Source organism: Cyprinus carpio, chromosome A25, assembly GCF_018340385.1.
Source record: "Cyprinus carpio isolate SPL01 chromosome A25, ASM1834038v1, whole genome shotgun sequence".
NCBI classification, from domain to species: Eukaryota; Metazoa; Chordata; class Actinopteri; order Cypriniformes; family Cyprinidae; genus Cyprinus; species Cyprinus carpio.
In genome coordinates, this window is record NC_056596.1 from 8,002,985 (window position 1) to 8,025,397 (window position 22,413).

At 36.0% G+C, this 22,413-nt stretch overlaps 1 protein-coding gene across 10 annotated transcripts; it reads right to left on the bottom strand.

Annotated features, from left to right (window-relative positions):
* Positions 1-3,058: 3,058 nt before the first annotated feature.
* On the bottom strand, positions 3,059-21,681 carry LOC109104326 (paired box protein Pax-6-like). 10 transcript variants are annotated; one of them, XM_042715256.1, is made up of 14 exons: positions 21,279-21,681; positions 17,485-17,634; positions 14,794-14,847; positions 13,918-13,947; positions 11,502-11,632; positions 11,087-11,128; positions 10,781-10,996; positions 10,362-10,527; positions 5,611-5,769; positions 5,318-5,400; positions 4,751-4,901; positions 4,525-4,637; positions 4,186-4,327; positions 3,059-3,397 (listed from the first exon to the last, which is right to left on the bottom strand). In XM_042715256.1, exons 2-14 carry the CDS (start codon positions 17,495-17,497, stop codon positions 3,318-3,320), a joined length of 1,380 nt encoding a protein of 459 aa, XP_042571190.1. In that variant the 5' UTR covers positions 17,498-17,634; positions 21,279-21,681; the 3' UTR covers positions 3,059-3,317. The 10 variants fall into 10 exon arrangements, with proteins under 10 accessions (XP_042571190.1, XP_042571191.1, XP_042571196.1 ...); XM_042715257.1 differs by lacking the exon at positions 21,279-21,681 and adding an exon at positions 17,786-18,015; XM_042715262.1 differs by lacking the exon at positions 21,279-21,681 and adding an exon at positions 15,060-15,131 and having other exon boundaries at positions 13,918-13,941; positions 17,485-17,743.
* Between the last annotated feature and the right edge of the window lie 732 nt (positions 21,682-22,413).

Below are 22,413 nucleotides of genomic sequence, written 5' to 3' on the forward strand. Positions count from 1 at the left end.
GCAGCCAACAACGGCGCGAAACATAATTGTGTCCTGTCATATTTAAATGCTCCTCAACTGCAGAAAAGGGACAAAATATCTCCCTCTCTCTAGTTTTTCAATGTTCTTTTTTGCCTCCTCCTCATCCTCTCTGTCTCTCTTTCACTTTCAGCAGAGATGCAGCTTTAGCCTCTAGACTTGTCAGAAACAGCCTGGCGTTTGAGCGAACAGGCTTTGGCAGAATCCAGAGGTGCACAGCCATGGGCAAGAAGCACCTGGGCTTCCTCTGCTCCTTTTTAACCACTTCATGCCAACAAGGCCTGTGTTTCAAGCGCATTCGATTAGCACATAAACAACCTACAAAACAGACAGCTTCATTTTTTAAAAAGTTCTAATCATTTTATTTATTATTTTAATATGCATATATATATAAATTTACTATGAATGTGTTATTGGTCAGTATTGTTCTTCCATGTTAATTATTATAATGTAAATTAACTGATTAAATTAATTGAATACTATATATATCATTAGACTTTGTTTTATATTTATATTTTATCGTTTTATTCTTTTAATAGTTTATATATAAATTGTAAATATTTTATTATATATTATAATTTTGCCATTTTAAATTTTTAATAGTAAATTTATAGTTTTACATTTTGCCTTTTTACCACTTCATTGATACAGCAGGCGAGGACAGGAGGTGATGGGGAGAGGAAGAGAAAGTGGGATCAAGTAATGTCAGAAGCTAAATTTGAGTTTGCTGTCTCCCAGATGAGCAACAGAGCTCACGGCCTTGTGCGCAAACCTCTAGGCCTCATCTCATGGCCTCTTGTCGTGACTGTACACTGAAATCTTTTGCAGATGAACCTAAATGAAAGGTCTGTTGTTGTCTGTTCCTCACTTTCAATCAGAGGTATCCTCCACCTTTGAAGTCCTCTTGTGACTAAACATACAACCAAATCGACTCAGATTCTCACAGCCACGTACATAGAACAGACATATCTAGGGTTTCCATTTCGAGATGGGTTAAATGTGATCCCTGCAGGCTGAACGCGCATCCCATAGCTAGTCTCCTTTGTGTTGTGCTCACTGGTGTGAAAACATACCCCGACAAGGCTGTTTCTGACCAGCTTTCATACATGGATGGCTTATGGGTTCTTTGGTTAACTTTTGGTATGTATAAAGAAAAGAGAGAAAGTAGGATTTGTGTGTGTGTGTGTGTGTATATATGTATATGTATACGTTATGCTTTGTATATTACATATTTTATATATTTTACAATTGATTTGTTGAATGGTTGAATTTTGCAACAGCTTAAACTATTAATATATATTGTTTGCAGCTGGAATACAGTTCATAGATGCTTCATTAATCCGATACACTTCAAACTCCTGCACCATATTATATCATGAATTACCTACAATTAAATCTGATGGTAACGTTAGCAGTGCCATCTCATGAATTCAACAGTCGTTTAAACCGTCAGCTTAAAGTTTAGCTCTTTGTTTCTTTTTGTTGTCTTTAACATCAGCATAAATTTGCAATCCTAACTTCCACTCAGATTTTACTAATTACATCAATACAGGAAAACTTAGATGATTGCCATTTCAATTTAGTTATACAGGGTAGTTATATGCAAATTATATACATTTTCCAGTCTACTGTCTCATTTTGTCTCTTTAGATGTTTTTGTTGATGTGTCTAATGTTGGTTGTATTTTGTGTACGTGACACACAGGCCAATCGCAGTCACGTATACCTGACTGTTCTCCTGTAAAGATTCTTCTCTACATTTCCCTGCCTGCTGGGTCTCCCGAGGGGGCAAAATCACATATTTTACCCTGCAATCATTTCTTACACTTACCGGTAAGATAAATCTTTATTTTTTTTATGCTTTTGATTTCTTCTTTAGAGTAAACAGTTGCTTGAGTTCTTTTTGTTTGCTACTTTTCACATTATATCCGTTGTGGTGTTTTGAACATAACATTTGCCCAAATATTACATGCCAATAGAGTTCATACAGCTGTGAATGACTTTTCTAACTATGGAACCCCACTTTTTTGTTTTTCATTCCTTTATGAAACAATTGAACTTAAATGGTACAACATTATTAACATGCAGATTATTTTAAAGTGAACAGGCTTATGCAAATATCACAAAAATCACATATATTAGTAGAAATTTTATATCTTAAATGCAGACTTTTAATTATGGTAAATAAATATAATATATTTTCAATCATGTCTTTGGAGATAAAGAAGCTGAAATGGCCTTTTAAGACATTTGTTATTCATTTCATTTTATCTTTTACTACTGATTCTTCTTCTTTTTTGAGAACAATCTGCTTAAGATTAATAGTTTAAAAATAGCAAATGAATTAATAATTATAAAAAAAAGGATGTATGAGATTGGATGAAAGGGGGAACAAAATACAAACACTGATGAATGTTATAAATAATACCCCACTCTTATTGTCAGCTACATTAATGTTAGATGTTTAAAAAGTGCCCTTCAGTGAAAAGCATGTATTGAATATTCAGAGAATTATAAAATGAAATTAATTTTATTATAGAAATTGTTCTGCAAGACTTCTAGGGAAGACAAATACTTACATTTTGACATAAACAAAACTGAATTGTACCGAAGACACAATCTACCGTTTTAAACTACCAAACATTTTCCTCCTCCAGTTCAGCAGTCACCATGTTCAGCAAATAGCTTACTTTTGTCTGCAAGCTTTGGAAAACTAATTCTGGATTGACTTCCGTTGAACTCTGTTGCTTTTTTTAGTCTTGAAATGATACAGAGATCGTTTGTTTCTACAGGTCCACATTTGAAACAGAAATGAGCAGTTCTTGATATCAGCTGATGAAGAAAAAAGAATGACGAATAAGCCTGCACAAATGATCCTCCTCTCCACCGATGCAAGACCAACTTGGTTTGACAGTCCATCCACGGTTGTTCAGTTTTTTTTTCCTTTTTTTTTTTTTTAAGTCATAACATACAGTTGGCCATTACATGTACAAATACATCAAAATGACTTGGGTTGGAAACTGAAAAGCAGAGATTTTTTCCATTTTACGATATAACACCGGGCACTTTACAGAAGTCTGTTCTCTTTTATTCTTCAAGTCTTTGTGTCCAAAGAATGATAGAGAAGTGGCACTATCCCAGTACAAAAAGGTCCTTTAGAGTCTCCTCCTTTCCTTCAATAGTAAAATACTGCTGAACAGCCCTGCCTTGTAGCCGAAAGACATCAGGAGGTGAAGGAGCTCCTCTCTCTTTTCCTCTCCTCTGTTTTCTTTTTCTTTTTTGTTCTCATATGTCTTTTTCTCACTGTAGTCTGGGCCAGTACATGTCTGGTTCACTGCCTGGCACTTGGACTGGTACAGAAACTCCAGGCGAGATTAGACCTGTAGCACGGGGGAAAAAATGCAGAAATACTTAGACTTGTCATTGAGAGCATTAAAAAAAAAAAAGCACGGGGGAATATATAATATATATATATATATATATATATATATATATATATATATATATATATATATATATATATATATATATAAAATCAAATTATGGAAGAGATTTTAAATAAAAATTAATTAAATGTTAAAAAATATTAATGAATTACAATATAAATACATTTCAGAAAAAGTTAAGACTTTTTTGTCACATGTGACTTCAGAGCTTCAAAAAAATGGCATACAAATGTTAATAAAAAATATGAAATAATTTTGTTTAATATTTTAATTAATTTTAATTAAACATTTATAATAAAGTATATAAAAAATACAATTATTTAATAAAATATTACAATTATTAAATAAAATAATACATTTCATATACTTTGTTTTGTTTTTATTTTATCATAAAATATAAAATAATAAAATGTGAAAAAAAAATTGTTTATTAAAAATAAATTCAGTATTAGAAAATATTTAATAAAGTTGTGAAAATAAATTTCAGAAACATTGAAGCTTATCATTGGCCACTTTAGAGCATTTTCTTTATATATATATAAAACAATTACAAATTATTTATTTAATATTTTTATAAATTTTTATTAAAAATGTAAAAACATTTAATAAAATATTTAAAATGTTTAATAAAATAATATATTGAATTACAATTTCATTTCATTTTTTAAATATTTATTTATTTTATTTATTTCTTTTTATTTAGTATAGGAATAAACTCTTACCCGTTGAGGTTGTGCCTGAGGTGGCCATTGATTGGCTGTTCATATGTGCTTGCATGTGCGGTGGTGTGTATGTGTCATAGCTCCGCCCATTCACCGTAGGACTAGTGGGCAACATGCAGGAGTAGGATGAGGTCTGGCTGGGCTGAGGAAGGGGTAAAAATGGCAGGCCTGTCAGCAATACAGCCTTAGACAGAATCAGGCTTACAGACCTGTATGCTGTAGTTGCATAAGATTTTACAGTGCTCGGAAATATCAAATTGCTAATCCTTTGAAACACTAAGGCAAGCATAGAACAGTATAGTACAGTGTGAGGCACTAAACTGACAAATGTGGACATACTTGCATAGGAAGGTTGTTGGCCATGGTGAAACTTGGCATTGGTGGCAGGGCACTGTATGTGTTTGTGAGGGCTGTGTCTGGTCTTCCCAACATGGAGCCTGATGTGAAGGATACTGTTAAAAAAAAGGGAACAAATGTCTAAACATACTTTTTTGTGTGTGTATTTTCAGTAGTATTTGCTTATGGCTCTTGTAAAGGAACAATATGCACATTGCAGAGGCTTTACCTGGCGTTGTGGGCTGAGGGATTGGCTGATATACGCTAGTGCTGAAGCTGCTACTGATGGGTATGTGACTCGAAGAGTTTGTGGCTTGTCTTCTTTGATTTCTTAACTTTTCCTCCCTCCTCCATTTTGCTCTTCTGTTTGAGAACCACACCTGGAAGGACGTACTTTAGTTAGTTATCAAAGACATGTTAAAAAAACATAGAACAATTAGTCTGTAGCAGGATGAAGAAGAAGTGGGACACCTTTGTATGAAATATTTTTTTCCTTTAGATCTTTAAAAAGATCTAAAAACCTCATAAAATCACTTGATGGCAGTTTTCATATCCGTGTTGACATATTTCCCAGTTCATTTTCATTTTTTTTAATTATAAATAGCAAGTGGCTTTAGTGAGCAGGACATTCTCATAGAGAGCATTTGATTGGACAAAAATCTGTGTAGTGCAAAATTAGTCATATTTTATTTTATATATTTTATTTAAATGCATATCTGCTAAAAATAAATTTTGACAATGTACTGTACACTAGCAAAGTGTAAAATTTTTGTTTTTGTTTTTCACTTTCGCTCACCTGTATTCTTGCTTCCGGTAAATCTATTTTTGCAGCTAGTCTCTCTCGTGCGAAAACGTCAGGATAGTGCGTTCTCTCAAACTCTGGTGGAAACATTACAAAATAAGTCATGAGTTAAAAAAATGGTCATTTACTGTGCAGTTACACAAGGGAAAATGCTTAAACGTCATGCAGAGCAATTTAATTTAAAAATAAAAGTTTACAAAAAAGTTTTATTCTTGAAATAAAGTGTGATTTTACTGTTGTAGCTAGTCTACAGATGCTTTAATATTAGCTCTAATCTTCATGTTTACCTTTTTCAAGTGCTTCTATTTGTTCTTGTGTGAAAGATGTGCGGTTTCTTTGCAGTTTTCTTTTTAGCTGAAGCCTCATTTGGGTCTCATCTGAATCCTCTCCATTGGAGCTTATTGAGTTTGTGTTCTCACCGCCTCCATCTGACTGCTGGCAGCCGTCTGGAAAGGAAATATGAAATGTAAGTTTGTGCTGTTTATTCACACTTCTCATTCTCTGTTTGGACTCTAGACTGTATATTATAGTTTGCCTGTCATATTTAGGTTGGAAGAATTTGGTAGAAAATTACTGGAGCGTTTTGTAGGCTACTGTATTGCCGTCTGTGATGTTGTGGGAAAACATTTAGAGCACGCTCACTTAGATCTTTCAGCATCAAGTCACAAAGGCTGACGAGCTTGAGGGCTTTACAGAAATGCGGTAAAATGTCCCAGAAACCTTTTCAGATCCTCTGAAATGTTTTTTTAAAAACCAAACACCCTCTCCCCCCTTTTCATTCCTGAGTTCTTCAATTAGGCTACGGCCACCATATGGGCATTTGCAGAGCTATTGAGGTGACCACCAATACTTGAATAGGAGAGGGATGCTTTCACAGCCACACAATGCGGGAGAGTGAGGGTAACTCTTAAATACTCGCTGGGAGGACCGATGGCAAACTTTCGTGGGTTGAATTTTGAGGACACAATTGGATGAGGCAACAAAAGGATTCTCTCCAGCAGTCATTGTAGCACGAGGATTCCAGTCAACAGACTTCTCAGCTCGGCGTGTTAACCTTTATGCTCTACTGTCATTAATCAATGTCCCTAGGGCCGGCCTGTTCAACCTCGGTTAGGATTTATACCTTCTTATATGCAGAGGAAGAAAAACAGTCAGGCCACCGTGAATAAGACATCTAAATACGAAGGCTCTTGTTTGTCACAGACAAGAGATAACAGTGCCAACTCCAAGTCGATAAGCTTTAACCTGCTGTGTTGTTGGGCATCAGTGCCTAATCATCCTATTTAATCTCACCAGATACATTTGAGATTAAAAAGTTTTATTTGAAGATTAAAAAGTCTTAAAAAAAAGTGTTGTGAGTGTTATGAGGTATTAATGAAACCCCAAACAGTTTAGACTTGGGTTGTGGTGTAAATAGTCACATGGCCATCCAGCTGACCCTTTAAAAGATTATTTCTGTCCTATAGAAGGCAACCTGTCAACCTCTCATATACATATACAACCTGTCATAATTTGGAATATATAATATTTAAAAGGTATTATGAATGTATTAACGCTCATAGCATCTGTAAACACATATTTGTGACCAGTTGGAAAACACAGAGGTAACTGATTGAGCCCAATTAAAAATAATAATAATCATAAATTACAGAGACAGTGAGAGAGAGAATTTATGAAATGTATGATTTTTTTTTAATAAATAGGCTATATGCCCAAATCCACTAAAATTGTATAAATAATTTTGTAACAAAATGTAGTTTTAAGAGTTTTTAGGCGATGATGTACTTGTTTAGACTTCAAATATGCAGTTTGTTAATAAAGATAACGCCTATTTGAATATTTGCTTCAACGTTTTCAGAGATGTGAGCTCCAGGGCGTCAGCCGCCATTCAGCGCTCATGAACCCTCCGAGAGCAGCCTCACCTCGGCCAGTGATTAGTGATTAAACATGAGATATAATTCGTTTTGGGTAAATCTAACGGCAGTCTTTGGTCTCATTAATCTATTATTTGTTCCAGAGTAAATAGTTTTGGCTGAGGGCAAAATCTCATCACGTTATATTTTATATAGTCTAACTATACTGTATAGCCTATCACAGCGCTACCTATGTAGCCTACTTTTAACTGAATTGCCTAGCAACTTTTATGATGGCTGTTGTTGTTTATTAAATATTATTATTCAATAAATAATATTTTATATAAATAATAGTAGTATTTAGTATTGGGAAACAGTATGTGTGTTCCTGATAGTGATTTTAGTTAGCATACATTGTTGTGTCATTAGATGGCGACAAGAGACTGTTTTAATGACTCAGCAGTAAAGACTTTTATATTGAAAGAGACTAAAACAAGGTTGTAAACAAAGTTATTTTTACCTTTTCAACAACACCTTGTAAGACACAGGCAACAAACACACTGAGCAGCGCTGTCATCGGAAATCACGACAAATATATCACTTTCCTCAGTGGACATTCAAACAAATGTTTTATTGTGAATATGAGACTGAACTGAAGAATGAATGCATCACACTCGCTGAGTCCATCTCTCTCATAATATTGTACTCTACATCGTTACTATTTCTAAAGTGACGTTTTCGAATTAGTTACGGAGGCTTGGGCTCAGCAAACTCTACTTGAGATTCAACCCAGGACACAAAAGAGGGTTTTTAAAGATTCAGTAGGCTAGTTGTTTCTTATGTAGGCTATTTACACACTCGTGCCATCGAACTGTTGTATAAACGCAATATCATATATTGCTCATATAGTACATGTTAGCTTACGGTTTAATTTTTCAACTGGGTCTTATTGAGCAAATTATCTTTTTTCATTTTATTGGCTCCATAGTTTCTCACAGGTTAGGCTTCGAACTGGTTAAGGTTATAGATGATAAAGAATTTTTATTTTTTTTTTGGTTGTTTGTGGTGTATTATTTGGCTGGGAAACAATTTGGAGTTAAATTAGTTAAAACCACTGTGTTATGAAATTTGAAATAGTTATGAAATAGGCCTAGTCCCAAGTATTTTTGGAGGTAGGTGATTTGCCTAATGCGTACATTACTTTAGATATATTTTCTGGAGGTGGTGAACAGAGTAAAAATAATAATTGAACTAGAGCCTAAAATGAAGCAAATATGAACTAACCCAACCGTTGGGTTAAATTTTTAAATTACATTTTTAACCCAAAAGTTGAATTAGTCCATATTTGGAAACAACACAGCATTTTTTTTATTTTTTTTTATTTTTTAGAGTGAACTGGAAAATGTGCTGTCAAAAATGAACTTTTCCTTACTTTTTATTAATATTATGTAAATTAGACATGGTTACTCTTCTACTGACATACATGTAGCTGAAATATTAGGCTAGATATTAATAGTCTAGCTTTTCTTTTCTTTTTTTCTTCTTCAAGTTATTTATTTTTCAAAGACAGTGCATTGCTATGTTCTCAGAAAGTTTTAAAAGGTCTTTGTGCTTAGTATCCCTACTTTCAAGAGCTAATCCGAATGTGTGGCCTGTTCTCAAAAGCCTGACCAACTGTCGCCAGATTTCGGATTTGTTTTCTCCGACAATGGCGGTGGGAAATAAAGTCATTCCTTATTGGGGCGTTGTCGTAACCGGTGAGGCGGAAGGCAAGCAAAAAGGTGGCAAAACAACCGCGGCATCTTTCAGCTGTGGAGGCCTTGATCAAAACATGCGAGGACCCTTGGAAAAGGGAAAGTGTCCAAATCCTTTAGACGGCTTTAGCACCCCGAGCCTGTGGCGGAGGGAGGGGCTACTATGAGTCCTCTGAATGAGTTGTCTCTTTTAGTGTCCTGTCAGCTCGGATGAATCCGCTATTTTATTCAGTGTTGCGTGACATTCATCAGATTGCGACCATGTTTTCTCGCTCCGAAACCTCACCCTGACTAACAGCCTACTTTGAGAGTGAACTTCTAAACCATAGTGATGATAATAATATAGCCTAATAGGCCTAAGTAAGTTTGCTATTAACAAAAAGCATTATGTTTCCCAAAAATAGCCTGTCAGATTGATTGTTGTTATGTTTTATAATATTTGTCTTGCAAATCAAAAAATATATGCTTTAGAGTGCTGGCAATTAATTCATAAGAATGAAATAAGCACTTTATTATAAGTTTTCGTCTCCTGTCAATAAACTAAATATATATGTAGGTTATGCAGCATGTCATGCGAACTCAAATTAATCCATAGACGTATCCTGCACTGCACTTTATGTAGCTAAATGTCTAATTTTATTCATAAAAACTTGTTAAATATTATAAAACGTGATTTCCTCAGTTTGAGGCTACTCCCCTTTTATTCCCATTTTTTTTAATTGATGTAAACCAGTCAATAATTTGAAAGACAGACATTAATTCGATATTTGTCATATCTTTTTATATGTCTGTCACTTTAGTTGTGTAGCGCCTTTAACAGTGACAAGTCTAATTGTCAGACGTTGCCATATCATGTCCAGCGTGTCTCCGGTGGAACATTTCCACAGCTGTCTCCTCAAACTAAACGCGTATTTATGTCGCCTTAATGGGAAACAAAACGTTTTCTAATGAGCTATTACATAGCGACATAACTGTTCCCATAACACATGTTTCTGTATGACAGAAACATATTTTGTTCAGGGAATCCACACTGCTCCTTGTTTATTTCGATGTCGCGTTCTTTAATAACTGTAAAGGTGGATTGCAACTCGCATTATCGTTCTTAATTTCATTATTAGAGTCATTGCATATAATTTAGCCTATTTAGTAATTCAAACGTCATTAAATTATTGATAGGCTTTTATAACAGTAAATTAATCTCCGTGTAGCATGCATATGATTTAATTATCATCTAATAAAACGTATTTATTAGAAAAACGTATAAAAAAGTATTATTATTATTATATTTTATTATTATTATTATTATTATTATTATTATTATTATTATTATTATTATGGTAATTGTTTTATCTCTTTAAATAATAATTAATTTTAATTTTCTCCCGGTTGCAAAATAACAAACTTCCTCTATAGAAAGTAAAATAGCCATACCTTGATTGGGCTGTCCTGGCACTGAGGTTCCGGGGTACCAGCCCGGCCGGGTCCCCCACGTGCCGGTCTGACCGTTCAGCATCCTCAGCTTTTCATACATGCCATCTGCGCCCATCTGTTGCTTTTCGCTAGCCAGGTTGCGCAGTACTCTGTTTATCGATGACACCTGAAAGACGAACCCAAAATGCAGCACATTAATTAAAGAGCGCATCCGCGATGTGGCATGTTGGCTTTTGGAACGGTTGGCCCCATTTCTGCACAGGCCTACATGCCAGAGCATTACATCGCATTGCATTGTACTCTGGTATAGAAAAGATTACAGCAGCGGTCGGGGAAGACTGGTGTTGGGGAATGTTCAAGGTCATCAGTGCATGCTTTTAAACAATGCATTACGCATTAACTTCTCTGAATGAACTTACACTGGGTATATTATCGTTTGTGCAGACCCCCTCTGATAGCAGCCTGTCTCGGATTTCCCACGCGAAGATTGACGGACACTCCCTCTTGTACTGGGCAATTTTGCCGACCACCTCGGGAGTCGCTACTCTTGGTTTACTTCCTCCGATCGCCCTGGGTCTGATGGAGCCCGTTTCATAGTATCTACCCAAGATTTTACTCACGCAGCCGTTCGACACCTAGACAGAAAACAAAAGAAACAATTCACATACATTATTTAAGACTAGTGTGAAATGTTAAGTGTGTGCTGCAAGCAATGATAAGCTTACGTTTTCATTGTCCAGCACTTGGACTTTTGCATCAGCATGGGTCTATAACACAAGAAATACCTTTAACACGAAAAATATGTCTTAAGTGGTACGAGATATTATGCACTTTTTAAAATGCATGTCGGTCGCCAATTTTAAAAAATTGCCAAATGGGAAAAAAATGAGAAGTGCTTCGATCAGTTCCTCAAGACTACCGTTTATGCATTCCAAAATGAAATTTGAAATTAATTCTCGCTGGCATTAATAATGCAAGGACTTTTAAAACAATAAGGTTTTTTTTTTTTTTTTTTTTTTTTTTTTTAAATAGCTGAAAAAATAAGTATGAAACACCACAAATGTGAAATAAAACTACAGTTAAAATATTTAAATTTTTGGTGAAGAGTTCACATGAACGGAAAATGTGCATTCTCATCACCTGCAGAATCCGGGATATGTCACACGGCCGCGCGCCACTGTGAGCGAGTTCAACTATTTTCTGTCTCGTGGAGTCGGGCAGCGGTCTGCCGTTGACGAACACACCGCCGAGCTGGTTCACTCCACTGTGACCTAAAAAAGAAGAAGGTAAGATCCCGTTGTAAATCACCAAGCATTTAACGCACCAGCCTCAAAATACTGACTCCATTAAAACAGAATCCAATCACAGCTGTTTTCAATAGAAGCTGTCAAGTCGCAAATGTCTAAACTGAGTCAAGCATTACAAGAGCATTGTCAACAAATCCCAATATTAAGAGTAAATCGCTTTTAAATCAGCATTGCCGGTCATTATTGCTGTTGTTCAGCTGTCATATGTTTTCGACAGTTATCCAGATGTGCTCGTAATATCATAATCTCCTAATGCACAGTTGTAATATAATTACACATGCAGAACATTGATTAAGCGTCAGCGCTCTCGTATGATCTGGAGCAAAACATCTACAACCCACTGAGCTGAGATTTGCGCATCTTTGCAAAGCCTTAAACGGATCAGATGGCGTAATGCTATTTGTGGCATTATATTAAAACTTCTTAAACGCTGCCATGATTTAAACCATGGCCTCACACATTAAGTAAAACAACTTAAAAAAAAAAAAAAAAAAAACATCAACCAATGCACAGCATTTCCTAGGTAAGCAAATTTCTTAAGTTACTTTATCTGTGGAAAAGCCCGTAAAAAGCAGACCAAAGGCACCAAACCTGAAGCCAAAACGGAAAAGCAGCCTTCCCGGTTTGTTTTACTTCTCAGCTCCCTTCTCTCTTAAGTCTGGAGTTTAGTTTTGTATTGGGTCAAAGGGTACTTTGTAATTTGTAATATATAAGTTTAGAATATGGGGGAGGTATGATGAGCTTGCCTGACATTTGTCTTTAAAATAAAGCTAGCTGCACGTCAAGTTTGAGCTTAATTTCTGGAAATAGGCGGAAGTCGCCCTGGATCATGCATGGAAGGCTAATTGAAAAGATCAGTTGGAGCACTTGTGGCAGGCATGTCACTTTATGACATCGTTCTGCTTTTGAAAATCGCATCGTCACGACAAATAGTAGCATGATAAAACGACCCTTTCTGTCTGCATTTGGATATCACTCAGACTAAATTGGACTCTACTCATTTCCCCTTTAAGGGAAGCTTAATTTTAAGGTAGCCAGGGGCTGTGCGCGTGTACGTTCACGGGGGCGCGCCTCGCCCTTAATATATTAAAAGTGACATTTCTTTTTTTCCCAAGTGACAAACCTCCATTTGCCTATATTTACGCACTGGGAGCGAGTCTGCGGGATGCTGTTTTGTTCTGTAGGTTTATGCATAATACATCTGCAGAGCGAAATATAAAATCTGAATTATGCACGAATGTTTTATTTTTATTGTGCACACAGAAGGTTTATTCTACCTGAAAATTATTTCTGATAATATTTCTAGCACACTTAACGTAAATAAAGGCGGAACGAAAATCCATATCCGTTTAATTCGAAATTAGTCAATCTGCTGTGTTTTTTTTTTTTTTTTTTTTTTTTTTTTTTGTTGTTGTTGTTGTTGGTTTTTTTTCCTGCTCCGTGATAGACACATTTAGATTTATTGGCTTTGAAATCAAATGCCCCATGGTTTTAAAATACAGCCACTTGACTTCAGCTCGCCAACACGCAGATTAGGATATAAAATCAAACTTTCGCTTGAGGTTAAGTTCTTAATCGTTCTATAATTCCCCACGGGGAACGGTGTCGGTCTCGCCCAGTGGCAATCATTGCGCGCGCGGTACTCTGTTTCTAATCAATTAGTAAGAAGACATATGGTGTCAATTTGGACGCTCCACTCTATATACACCCAAGAGTTATTAGCACAAAGCTTGGATTGTCGCCGGTGACCTTTAAACAAACCAAAGGCCTAACCCGAATTATATATATATATATATATATATATATATATATATATATATATATATATATATATATATATATATTAATAATACACGCGAGACATCACACGACAACATTTGTGTACAATAACACCATTCATCCCTAAGAAGAAGAAAAAAATCAACAAAGTATTTAGGATAAACTTTTTTCGCCGCATAATATTTTATGATTTTTATCTTTAGGTCTCTTTAATAATAATGTTTTTAAAAATGTGGGAATATTAACTTTTTTAGGCTATATATTGCTCGTATAGTGTAATGTGCCCCACTTCAGCTGACCTATATTTAAATGTTCCGTTAAAACTTCAAAGTGTTTCACCTACAAAAATAATCTATGGACGTCAACATTAGTGACTAAAAGAGTACACCAGTCGTTAGTATGAGGACAGAGCAAACACTGGCACTTACAACAATAATACAATAGAAATGAGAGGATGACATTCAACACACCTTCGTTACAGATGTCATACACCTCTTGTCCAGCATTAAGAGAGAAAATATGTCTCATTTATTGTAATCATAACTTACTCAGTACTTTCCACAAATGACTAAAAGTATATGTTTTGCAAGTTGGCCTTCACACATCTCAAAGACACAAACACATCCGCGCATGTAATTTATTCATGCTCTACAACACTCAATGTTGCATCAAAGCTCAGTCTATTATTTCACTCTCGCGGTGTTTCATAAACATGACAGACATTCCATCCGAATCATGCAATGTCAATTTCGTTTCTGCTAATGGACTAGGTGGATTGGCCGCCGATGCTAACATTAATTCAGCAATTATTTAAAAGCAAGTCAAGCAGAAACATCCTCTCTCTCTCCCTCTCTCTCTCTAACACACACAGACACACACAATTATGCAAAGAGCATATGGGTCAGACACTCTAACTAGGTTGTGTAGCTATGCAGGGTTCCATGTGAGTTTTTTTTTTTTTTTTTTTTTTGCAATTCAAGGAATTTCTCACTGGGAATGTAATTGTTGCTCTCTCAAATGTAGCCTTACGAATTTTAAATAATGACATACGATGTTCCATAAAATTTAAACTTGTTAAAGTCAGGCTTAAGCAGCGAGTTTAGCTTAGTATGCAGTACTACTTCGAGGGAGCTGTATGAATGACAGGCAAAAATTTTGGCAGCATGCACACGCCCAACACCCCTGACTTACAGTGTAAACTGCCTTCACTAATATACCAAAACAAATGCTTTGCTGGCTAGACGCCCCTCACGTTTTTCTTGTGTGTGTGTGTGTGTGTTTTCCCAGCACACCTTTCTTTTTGATAATAAAAACGCATTTCAGAAAAAGAAAAGAACTCCACTTACTGTTTTGCATCATGGACGCGACGCCAGACTCCCACGTGGCCCGGTTATAGTATTCTATTAGTCACAAAGAACCAAGAATAATGGTCAGTTTCACATTTTTAAATCAAGTGTATTGCAGTGCATTTTGTGTAAGACTTGTGTGCAAGAAAGTTACGGACAATAATTGTATGGGCTGAAGCCTCACAGTTTTTGCATTCATGCTGCAAAAAGTGAGAACAAAAAATACTGTCTCCACAAATACACTTATGTCCAGGGTTTAAACTTGCCTGGAAACAGAGTTGACTGTCCGCTTAAAACAATTTATAGACTCGCATCTGCTTCACTCTATTAAAATATCCCTAGGACAAAGCAAAACAATTTATTAGTACACCTATCCGTAATTATTTATTTAGCATTATAGCTAAATCTAATATAAGGTTGTTTTTTTAGCATTATATCTAAATGTAATTAGTTAGATTTTTTTTAAGGATAGTGTTTTTATGACTAATAAATTGGACAATAATTAATTAGTTTTTCGGTTTAATTAAAAAAAAAGTGTTTATTATAATTAAAATCGTTTTCTTGTTTTAGGTTTAATTGTTTTTTTTTTTTTCGAATAATAATAATAGTAAAAATATTATTATTATTATCATTATACAAAACATTTTCGACCTGTAGATCTGCTTTTCCCTGACCTTCATGATTAGAAAACTTCAAATGTTGTGGGCAAGGCCTACTTTTTTTCCTCTCGTTCAGATACTCTGTTCTGGTGACACACGCTGTCTACCTCGCCTGGCTGCGTTGGAAAAGTAAAGCCAGGAGGGGGTGAGGGGTCCCCGACAAAGCCCCGCTGAATTTTAACAATAGCTTTCTTTCTCCCTCTACACCAAAACCCAGAGAGTAAAACCCGGGCTCCCTAACTACACCGCTTCCAACTAAACGTACCAACAACTCTCAGAAAATAAAGAGCTGAAGGAAGCGAGCCCCCATACCCCCCTCCCCCCTACACCCGGTCCAGCATACCCCCCTTCACCCGCAACAGCCAGTGCAGTTCACTATGACCCGGTGCCCGTTACCTCAATGCCTTTTTGTTTGTCTCGTAGCGCGAAATAGAAAAGTAATTTCTTGTTATAAGTATCTGGAGGTAATTGTGTTACTGGTATGTGTCGTTAAAGGCTGTAAAAGTGTACAACAGCGCAGTGGGACGCTCAATTGGTAAAAGACAATTGCAATAAAGAACCCATTCAATACATTTACCGAAAAGGAGGCCACTGAAGAAATACTCAGTGCTTTGATTTTTTTCTTCTTCTTCTTTTTAAGTAGATGGATTGTGTGCGCGGTTTACAGAGCACAGCAACAAATAAATACACCAATCACTAGCCAGCTTTGCACGTGTTTCGTGAAATAACATTATATTTTAAAAAGCTATATTTTACACATTTGCTTTTAAAGTTATTTTTAACTCTTTAGATATATTCATAGTTCTTTTAAGCAACACTTCACATTTTCTTAGATTTCCCCATACATTACAACAAATCAAAACTATATATATATATATATATTGCAAATAAATATTTTTATGTAATGATTAATTTTTACATACGAACTAAACCATTCCGTATTTCTTTCTCACGTGGGCTATTTGAGGTCTTCTGCCTGCACTCATCTTTTTGGTTAATGATCTGTTTTAATAGTGCTATCTTTAATTGACAGGCCTAATCTGAATTTTGTTCGTTCTAATGTGCAGCATGAAGGCTCTTAATTAAGCACACTTATTTAAGCCTTTGATATTCTGCGGAAAATAGATAGGCCTACTTGTGAAAGTTTAGAAAGTTGAAAACGGTGCTGATTTATATTACAACAAATTTAAAAACTACTATGTAGCCTGTAATATATCTTATAAAGTACTGACACCGTAAAATCATGACAGAATTAGATGCATTTAATTTTACTCCATTTTATTGCGTTTTTATCACATAATGTTTAATGTAATTTTTTTATATAAAACAATTAATGCACATAGATTTAGATTAGATCCCAAAAAATATCGATAATAATTTCTGTTCGTTTTTAATACAAACTTCACAAAAAAAAAAAAAAAAAAAGTTTTTTAATGGGGAATTAACTGTTAAGTCTGAAGCTTAAACATGAATGTGATTATGCATTTTAATAGTTCGTTTGTGACAAAGAAGGTACCGTTTCCCTGACTGAAAAGCAAAACACCAAGTTCATGGTGCGTGTTGGTGGCGCCCGGCTGAATGTGATGGTGTGATTCAACCTGACACTCCACCTCATCGGGTCATTGCGTTCCCATTTTCAGGACTGATCGCGGTCTTGGCCTACTGTGACTTTTTGCTTTCTTCTGTCATAAATAAGAACTTTGCTTGGCACAAAACTCGACATAGCTAAAGCATAAAAAGGCAAAGAGCGTCCGTGAAAATCCATGATAGAGTTTGACACCACGAGGCTGTGCAGCTTTAAATTTTCTGTTTTAGTATCGTGCTTTTTATTGAAAGTTTTTGTTTTGGTAAACAGTTTTTCAAGGCCATAAATAATCTGAGTTTTAATTGTTTCTAATAATTATTATTTACAAAACACTAGTTAGTTAGTTAGTTATAATGTTTAAAAGCCAGCGGGTATATTTAGCCATTTTACTTGCAAGTGGTGCATATGCGTGCAAGTTACTCGAAATAATAAAATCTCTTAACTTACCTTTTTGAGGCATAGTTCCAACAGCCTTCTTATCCTCGCTGATATATTTCGTTTACAGTAAGGTGAAGACTTTGAAGTTCTAGAAAATCGTCCTCAAACAGTTTGTCTTTTATAGTTTCCAACTGATCTCGGGTGGAAAATTTAAATTCCCTGCGAAGGAAACAGAGATTGACAATAAAATGGGATGTCAAGCCTGCGCGAGACTGAAAATGTGCGCTCGTGGGAGTGAGTGAGAGAGAGGGGGAAAGAGAGGGAACGACGGAGAGAGAGAGAGAGAGAGAGAGAGAGAGAGGGTGCGCACCTATGCTGATTGGTGATAGCACCCGTGTATTAATGTATGTGTTCCTGGTCTGTGCCTCGCCTCCTCTCCTCTTCAGTGGCCCATTAGCTGAGCCTGACCTCTGTCATCATCTCCCGGCAAAACACTTCCTCCTGCCCCGGTGACAGAGCAGGGAACAGGGCAGCGCAAAAAGCTAGTTTTCAACCATACTTAATCACTCCTCATAAGCATATGATTCTCACCATATGCTTTTCCATTGAAATGCCTTTGGGCGTTCACGTTATTGAACTCTGTGTGACTAGACACTTGGAAAAAAGTACCAGGAAGTGCCATGGCAATGTGTTTATTTATTTATTTTTGGCAAATAAGCATGCTCTTGGATTTACCTAGTAATAGAGCTTTAATGGGAATTGCCATGGCAGTACTTATTTGTTGCCAAATATTAAAAAAGCTAATTTGTATATAAGTAACCATTTCTTAAATGTTGCTCTGCTTTATTGCTTACATTTTTACTCAACTCCGTTATTTGTTATTATTGTGTCAGTTTACGCTACTCTTGTCGACTGAAATTAGCCTAAACTTTCTCCACGTGTCATTGTTGACTTGGTGTCTGAGAATGTCATCCCCCTTTACGGCGCGCGCTCGACGATCAGTTGGGAGACCCCATACTATTTACATTAATAGCGTGATTTGTTGTCGTTTTTCAGCGGGAGAAAAAGAAACTCTGTGTCGTGGGTTGCCAAGGGGGAAATGAAAATATCATTACGTCCATGGCCGGACACTTAAACTACATTTGTTGATTGCTTGGACATTAGCACACACCTCGGTAAACTCCAAAGCAACCCCTCCGCGCCTGTGTTCGAGGTTACATGTGCTGCACTCGCAGCTTGGGGTGTTCCAACCGTTCACTGGAGTGGAATAGATTCCGGGTTGGGATACAAGAAATGGAGAGGGGAGGGGGGACGTATAGCATGGTGGGACAGCTTTAAAGAGAGACAAAATGTGTTGGGACGCACGGAGCATAAAATTAAGCTGTGGTTGCATACACTTGACTTCGTTTTGACATGTGAAAAGTGCTAAAAGTCGGAGCTCATCAATAAACTATCGCGAAAGTGAATGCGAGCTCTGACAACCATTGCATTCCCCACTATAGCACAATGAGGAAACAAACGACACTGCCAAAGAGTCTGCATCGCAATGAAAGGCCGCTTGAATGGGAGTCGGATAATGAGCTGGCGCGACCGTCATGCACTGTCATCTCGGGTCCTGCGGTGCGACCCCGCCACGCCGTTTGATATTTTCGAATAATTTCCTTCTTCCCATTTAAAGTTCTGCTGGTTCCTCCGATGCTGAAAGTTCAACTTGAAATGCAACACGTTGTACTACTGCACTGATTCAAATGCTTATTTTTAGTTTTTATTGTGTGTATGTGCTGAACGATTCCATCCTTTTTTAAAACATTAGTAGCAAGCTAATTGATGGTTTTCCTTAAAATAGAGCAGTTTTAACATTACACTTTTAAAAATAAATGCTTTTTTGGAGGTTCAGCAAAGAATCGTAAGGCATCTCGATATTAACCATGTTGTTTTGTGGAGATTAAAAAGTTCTTAATGTTTCGTTAGCTTGTAGGTTTTTCAAAAACACCTCTTTGTTTTAAATAAAGTACAAATATTTGGAGAACAAAAAAGTTGTGTATGGAAGATTCCATAAAATCAGGCTTTAAAACTATCTTGGTTCTAATTAGAACGTTTACTTTTTTTAAGAGTGCATATTTTAAAAAGTCACTGAAACATGCTTATGGAAACCAAAGACGTGTAGGCTATAGACTATAAGACTGCTCTATCGTTAAACCGCGGCCTTTAAAGATACAACCTGTTTAAAAGGTTGGTAGACATCAAATATTTGACTATTTCCAGACTTTTCACACGGATGGACTCTTGTAGTCCTCCCATCAATTAGCACAGTTCGGATTAGCAGTCACTGGTGTTTGGTCATGAAAAAGACCCTAATCTTTTCGCTATTTCCCTCAGGCAAAATAGACGGTGCCTCACCTCTCCCAGAAAGTTTTTTTTTAACTGAGAGAGAAAAAAGAAGAAGAAAAAAAAAACTAATAATAAGGGGCGGGGACAGGACTGAATGCAGCTGACGTCAGAGCGAGCGAGAGAGACATGTATAGGGAGAGAGAACTAGAGATAGACTGGCCCTTATTAAGGCAATGTGGGAAAAGTTTGTCGTTATGGCCAATGCAAGCCCCACATCCAGTCACCATGTTCTGGGGGAGGGGACCTGCCGAAGTTTTTTTTTTTTTTTTGGTTTGGTTGCCCACAGCGACATCGACCACCGCACTGGCAAAGGGCCCTTCTTTGTAGGCTAATTCTAGGCGCCATGATCCAAAAGAAACAAGTTACACATTGTTCCTTTTCATTAGGTAGCCTATAACAGACAGAAGTTGTCGTGGGCTGATAATTTTAATTGTTATTTCCGTTCTGCCTTTTGCACGTTATTGCAGAGGAGAGTAGGCTACAAGAATGTTTTGCAGCCTTAATTTTTTATTTTTATTTTAAAATTAGTTATTGAATGTGGATTTCTGTAAAGCGGTGTAAAGTGCAAGAATTAAGTTATTTCGATAAAATGACGGTTGTGGCATAATTGATGGACTGTGTAATCTTCATTCAGGGCAAAGTTTATGCATTGAAGGTCAGATGAGAATGTTAATATTAAAATGAATTTCTATTATCAGTACTGAATGGTGCAATTTGCATAGTAGCGATTGATTGTAGGCTACTACTTAAAATATTTATTCTACAAATATTTAAATACACAAATTCCGCTTTATGGGAACAATTGTATTGGAAAATCAATATCTTTGTGTATGTAAAATAGCTATTAATTTGTGTCAGTCATACATTATTTTTTATTTATTATTGGTATATGAATTTTAGTAGTAGTAAATATTTTTATTTTTATATAGACAAATTTTATTCTGTAACTTACTGGTGAAGGTATTTATAAAATAACTCAAATAGGTTTTCAAATATATTTTGTTTATTTAGTCATTACATAAAGCTTTACTAATGCGCTATAATGAAAACTCATATAATAATAATGAACGTTGAAATAATAATTAATAATAATGAAAACAAAGTTGTAACTTATATAACTGAGGAGCCTATATGTTTAAATTGTGCATACTCTTGTCTGGCAGATAACATTACTCAAACATTCCTCGTGAGGATGTCCTGTTTTCAAATGTCTTTCAAGACCTTATAAGCCAATTAAATGAAATTACGTTGCACATAGAGTCGACTTGCATGTTGTCAAAACGTGTATCAAGTACTGAAGAATAATAAATTGATTTCATGGAATAGTTTTGGAGGAAACAAGTTATGCATGGCAGTCATATTTAGCCTATTACTCGAGATTAACAGACACCTGAATGATGTCAGCACAACAATCTGTCATAAATTTCGTGAATTTTTTTTTTTTTTTTTAATGTAGAACTTTGTAAACTTACCTCAATAAACGTTATAGCCCGTTCCGCTTCTGGATCATATGTGAGTGATTTCGTTATGAGAGGCACGTTTCCAAATGAGCGAGAGTAAAGATTGTCTAGAGAGAACCCCTCCGGATCCGTTTCACAAAACTAGTCCCAAAGTAAATAACATCCAGTCCAACAAGCCGAAAAGAGAACCACGGGAAAAGTTGTGAGAGACTGTAAACCCCTCTTTGTGGTGATGAAAATACTAGCCTATTTAACAGATGAAAAAAGGTCCAACTTTGGACTCTCCCTCGTGTTAATTACGACACACGCAAACCTCACACGTTAACTGTGTTGTCTTGTTGAAAATACCTCTTACTTTAAACGTGGTTCGGAATAAAAAAAGAAAAAGAAAAAAAGACGTCCTCGTCTCGCTATCAACTTTCTGTTAATATTAACCTCAACCTGGCAGTGATTGGCTAGAGTGACGTCCCACGTCACAATTGACGCCATTTATCATTCCCCAAACCGGGAAGTTGAAGGAACTGCTGTCTGCTGTGTGCGGATTTAAGAACCTATAAACCATATATAGCCTATGCGGTTTCTTTGAGGTTCATCTCACTTTATAAATTTGCCTGTTTTAAGTTTAACAATTCAAATCATCATAAGAAGAGTGTTTGAATTAGCGAGGTATTATTTTGTAGCCTATGCTTCATTTAAAAACATAAAGGAACTTTTTTGTTGTTGTGAATAGGTCTATTTTATTTATTTTTTTAGAGACAGGATACAAATTGAATTTAAAATAATAGAAAATGAGCAATATTGTAATACATTTGTGATGTTTACCAAACTGTCACCAGCTCCTTATTTACCCCAAATGACAACACAAAATAGTTTACAGTTTACATCGCCTTTTGCATTGGGACCCCATGTTTGTTACATGATATTTGTCCATTGATGCAGTCGTTACACAGGCCTACATATAATTTCATTAGATTTGTACATACAAATATTAACATTTCGAGATGTGGCGTTAAGGAGCGATGATGCCATCGTAATTTAATATTAACCTTATTAAAGATTATCTTTATACAAAAGAATACGGCAGATTCGTAAAAGTATGCATAGTCTAAAAGGGAGAACACAAAGATGAGAATCAAGTGCGGCCGCC